Consider the following 5,074-nt stretch of genomic DNA (forward strand, 5'->3'; position numbering starts at 1 on the left):
CATAACTGTGTGTTTGTACAAACATTACATCTCTTGTGGAGTTTTTTGACATCCAATATGAAAATATCTACGTAGTGAAAGAGCCTATCGATTTAACATGGCTCCTCTCCTCTTGCGTACAGTGATGTACTTTATTTTTTATTTTTGAAACAATACAGTGTGCCTTCAGTAGCTCATGTATCATGTACATGTTAATGATGAGCCGGCATGGCCAAAAAATTCCAGTCATTTTTTTGGTCCCAGTCCAGCCCTGGTCACACCCCCATGAAACATATAAATACGACCTGCAGTCGTTCCTCAGCTAGTTGACATCAATATCTGCTGCTGTTTCCACTGAGACCTTCCTGGCTGACTGACAAGATGAAGACTCTCTTCATTTTAGTGGCTCTGCTCTATTTCTGTGCTGGCAGCTTTGGTAAGAGTTGTGTATTAAGTTCAGGTGTTAGTATTTGTTTTAATGTTAAAACTAGTTTAAATATTTTTTTTCCCAGGATGTGACTCAGGACTTTGGGTGGATTGGGACTTTCCAGGTTCAGACTTCAAAAGCCTTTTCTCTCCGGATGCTGAACACTGTCAGTTCCTCTGCACTCAGGAGGCGCCTTGTCTCTTCTGGGCGTTTATTCGTCCTGACTCCAAGATTGATAACAGGTACGCAACGACCAAAGGAAATGAACATGTTTTCCTCGGTTCACTGCTGAAAAACTCTGCAAAGAAAAGCCACACTTTTTTTGTTTGTTTTTTACACCTGTGGCAGATTTAGACTTCAAATGATTTCATTCCATGTTTTATATGCTATGAGATAAGTATTTTGAAAAGTGTAATAAAACATGATAAAAGGAGCATGTCTTTTTTTTGTTTTGTTTTTTCCTTTAGAAAAAAACATGTTTCTCTGTTTTTATTTACTTTTCATCAAAAAACATGTATAATAATAATAATATGAATAAATCAATGTAAAAATCTTCAATGACCAAAGTTTTACATATGCAGCTGATCCAGAATGCTGCTGCTGGCGTTCTCACTAAAACCAGAAAGATAGAGCACATAACACCAGTTTTAAAGTCCCTCCACTGGCTCCCTGTAGCTCAAAGAATAGACTTTAAAATACTGTTGTTAGTTTATAAATCACTGAACGGCTTAGCACCACAATACATTAAAGATCTGCTGTTGTTGTATCAACCTTCCAGACCTCTCAGGTTCTGGTTCTGGTTCTGCTCTGCATCCCCAGAACCAGAACCAAACGAGGAGAAGCAGCTTTCAGCATCTATGCACCACAAATTTGGAACAAACTTCCAGAAAACTGTAAAACAGCTGAAACACTGACTTCTTTTAAATCTCAACTAAAAACCCACCTGTTTAGGATTGTATTTGAAATGTAATCAATTACAAATTTATTGATGGAACTTGACTTAATGATTGATTCTATATTGCATTGTGTTTCTGTGTTTGTAATGATGTAAAGCACTTTGAAATGCCTTGCTGCTGAAATGTGCTATACAAATAAAATTTGATTGATTGATTGATTGTTATACAAATAAAATTTAATTGGTTGACATTTCCCCCAGTATTTTCAAGATTAAGCTCAAAGCTACTGAAGTTTGAAAAGTTACAGAAGGAATATGTTTGGGAAATGAAAAGATGAATTCAAATCTAAATCCAACAAAACCATCAACTGTTGTCAGTTAAACTGTATACATGTAATACAATTTAATACTAAATTGTATTTAGTCGGCATGGCCAATAAATCCCAGAGTCAATTTTTTGTCCCACTCCAAAAAATGACTGGGTCCATTTGTCTGTTTTAGAAATGTCTAACTGTAATACAGACTGTGGTGTTTGGGGTGTAAACAGATTGAAAAAGATTGCCCTTGATGGAACTGAATAAGATATTGTCCTGAGCTCATTGACCTCACTTCCTGTCTTCTCGCCAGATACTACTACTGCTTCCTTAAGGCCTCCTCCTCAGGAAAACCGGACAATCAGAATCCCAAGCAGGGCACCACTGCTGGTTATTCTCTGAAGTCCTGCAATCCACTACCGAGTAAGCACACAGCCATTTATAACATTTGAAATGTATTGGTAATTAAGCAGTAAAACTTTTCACTGTTGTTCACTTCCTGGCAGCTCTGTCACTATCCAAAGTTTATGAGAATGTGGACTTCCCTGAAGCGGACTACAGAAGCATCTTCACGGTGGATTACAAGGCGTGTCAGAAAGCCTGCACTGACGATCCTTTCTGCCAGTTCTTCACTTTCGTCAATGAGAAGTTTAGCGACACAAATATCCGGTAAGTTAGCAGAAGCTAAAAAAATATTTTCTGCTTTGACTGTAGATATTCTGCAAGTCTGACAAACCTATTTGTGCTTAGGCACCAGTGCTACCTTAAATACAGCTGGTCAGTACCAAGAACCCCAGCTGTCATAGCTCTTGCTGACAGAATATCTGGATTTTCTCGTGAATTACAAATAATTCCATCCTGTCACACAGGTAATCAAATCCTCTCTAACAAGGTAAAAATATCAGGATGCCATCCGTCAGCCTTTTAATTGTACTGTTTATATCCTACAGAGTGTGAGGACACACTATTTCCAAACACTAACTTTCCTGGTTACGACATCGAGGTTCACCAAGCTGGCTCTCCTGAACTGTGTCAGGTGTTGTGCTCCGCTCACCCAAAATGCACTTACTTCTCTTTTGTCAGGTAAGCAATGTTGGTTTTACTTTCCATCAGAAACAACAGACAGTAACAAGAGAACATTTTGAGGACTTTAACAGAATGAGAAATGCATATCTTTTGTTTACCCTAGCAACCAATTTAAATGTTATCTGAAGAACAATCCAAATCAAATGGTCCCCAAAGTTGAGAATGGTGTAACATCTGGGCTGCCATCCCAATCCTGTCCGCTGCGTAACGGTATGTAGGCAATGCAAAACTAGCTTTAGCATTTAGAGGAAAGTCATGTTGGAGAAACACACACAGTCTCTGTCGGATGGTCCTGTTGGCTTACAAAATGTACTCCATTTCTGCAAACTTCCTTTTCCAGAGATAAATCCAACCTCACCAAGTCACGTTACAATGTATAAAGGAGTGGATTTCCCAAACTCTGACATTCGCTCTTTCCCACTGAACAACGTTGAGTTGTGTGAGAACGCCTGCACCTCGGACCCAAACTGCCAGTTCTACAGCTACGTTACCTCAAGGTTCAACAACACACTCAGACGTTTGAACAAAACTCAATCTTAGCTATTATTCAGTAAACAGAACCGTCTTAATTATTTGTGCTTTATTGTTTTTATTACTTGTTTCCAAACATTTCCCATTTTGACGTCTTTGACTTATTAATAACAGGATGGTGAAATCTGGGATGTGCAATTTTACATACTTAAAATCTGATTACACCCTTTCCTTGGCAAAGAATAGAGCAATATTTTAAACTATGCTTTTTCTGTCCTGAATGGTTTTGATAATTATCATGATAATATCCTCATGAAGTGTCTACGACAGCATCTGTTTCAGTGCAAACAAACAAAAAAAATAAATGAAATTAATACACCTTCAGTAAGTTTAATAATAGATGGCCTTGTTAATATTATTATTGTTGTTGTTGTACAATAAAGCCTGGTAGACAGCTAAAGAGCTTTAAACTAAAATAATTGTTTTTGTTTTACAGCCGTCTCTGCTATCTGAAGCGTGTTATCACCATGCCTGCTCCTCCCAAAGTGGCCAACCTAGCTGGCGTGGTGTCGGGCTTCACCCTGAGGAACTGTTTCCTTTGAATCCTGCAGCTGCATTAAACTTTTTAATGACTGGGCTTCTTACACAACTTTATAGCAAGATTAACAACTTTCAACTGCCAAATGCTTAGAGTTTTAAGTGCTTGAGAAATAGTTATTCTTATTATCTATGGATTTCCATGAATAATAAAGTGCTGGCTTTCAATTTCCATATTGTTTAGGGTAAGGGTTAACAATATGAAAGGGTTAGGGTTTCATTTCATTGTATTTGTGCGATCAGGACTAAGTGCTCAGCTATATTTTAAAATCGATCTCTTAGGGAACAGAGTCTCCTTTTCTAGTTTAAGGAAGCTAATGTCTACTTCACCCTGATTGTAAAGTTGATTATGTTTAATGATTTATGATGATCTACAGAATTGTAACTGGAGTAATGATACATTGTGTGAAGTGAAGTGACATGTTTTTCCCAGACTGTGTTGAAACTAGAGCAGATGTCAAAACTGAGCTGAGTGGGGAGGTAGGAGAGCTCCAAAGAGGGAGTAAGATGTTTTCTTCAAAATTAAATTAAGGAAGTAAGCCAGATAGCCAGTGGAAGATCTGAGCGTTCAGAAGACAACAACCAGTTCTGCTGTGCTTCTATTCTGAAGAGGATTTTGCCGTACAAAGACAAAGACTCTGACCAAGGACATTTGAAGTTTTCTGTTGCCAAGATCATCCATCCTCTGGGTATGAGTTGAATTGCTCCCCAAAGCCTCGCTCAGTAAATTAGTGACACAGTTTAGGGAAAGAAGTTAGGCTAGAATGAAGGAGGTTTATAATGATTTTAATTTTTATTCTTATTTTGTAATCATTGATAATTAATCTGTCTGTCACTTATCCCTGCTAAAAGCTTGCTTAATAAAGATGCATTAAAATTCTAATTCTGTCAGTTTTGGAGAGGATAATATAAACTTTCTTGTGCTGTTTGAAAATCTAATTTAATGCATTCAATGTAATTATTTGTCTGGAGCATTATAGCTTCTATTGATTCAAAGTTGCAGTTTTACTATGGGTAAACTCACTGTAGTCTGAGTGGAATCATGCTGACAGGTTTTCTTTCTTTTTTATCTAGTTCTGTCAAATCTTTGGAGAATTTGGACTTAAATACCATAGTGTTTTACTAGAAATACTTCTGACCAGTCACGTGCTTTACATTGTGGTGACGGTGAGAGTTCAACTAAAGAATTGCTGCAAAATGAAGTTATTTTACCAAAGTCAGTGCAGACTCTAGGAACAGTCAATAAAAATAAGTCATGGGATGATCTTTGTAAATCCTTATAAATAAGATGATGCCAGTGAATCC

The 5,074-nt window shown here is 37.4% G+C and overlaps 1 protein-coding gene across 1 annotated transcript; it reads left to right on the plus strand.

The window, feature by feature from the left end:
* Positions 1–327: 327 nt before the first annotated feature.
* On the plus strand, positions 328–4,652 carry LOC111609537 (coagulation factor XI-like). The gene is made up of 9 exons (XM_023338639.1): positions 328–415; positions 492–648; positions 1,929–2,038; positions 2,122–2,284; positions 2,366–2,484; positions 2,566–2,698; positions 2,805–2,911; positions 3,042–3,198; positions 3,669–4,652. Exons 1-9 carry the CDS (start codon positions 361–363, stop codon positions 3,772–3,774), a joined length of 1,107 nt encoding a protein of 368 aa, XP_023194407.1. The 5' UTR covers positions 328–360; the 3' UTR covers positions 3,775–4,652.
* The last annotated feature ends 422 nt before the right edge of the window (positions 4,653–5,074 follow it).

Source organism: Xiphophorus maculatus, chromosome 8, assembly GCF_002775205.1.
Source record: "Xiphophorus maculatus strain JP 163 A chromosome 8, X_maculatus-5.0-male, whole genome shotgun sequence".
Classification (NCBI taxonomy): domain Eukaryota; kingdom Metazoa; phylum Chordata; class Actinopteri; order Cyprinodontiformes; family Poeciliidae; genus Xiphophorus; species Xiphophorus maculatus.

Excerpts from the sequence above, each read along its gene's own strand:
- LOC111609537 (XM_023338639.1), top strand. The coding sequence starts at position 361 with ATGAAGACTCTCTTCATTTTAGTGGCTCTGCTCTATTTCTGTGCTGGC. Across the intron at positions 2,039-2,121 it reads GTCCTGCAATCCACTACCGA|CTCTGTCACTATCCAAAGTT; the intron begins GTAAGCACACAG and ends ACTTCCTGGCAG. Across the intron at positions 3,199-3,668 it reads TACAGCTACGTTACCTCAAG|CCGTCTCTGCTATCTGAAGC; the intron begins GTTCAACAACAC and ends TTTGTTTTACAG.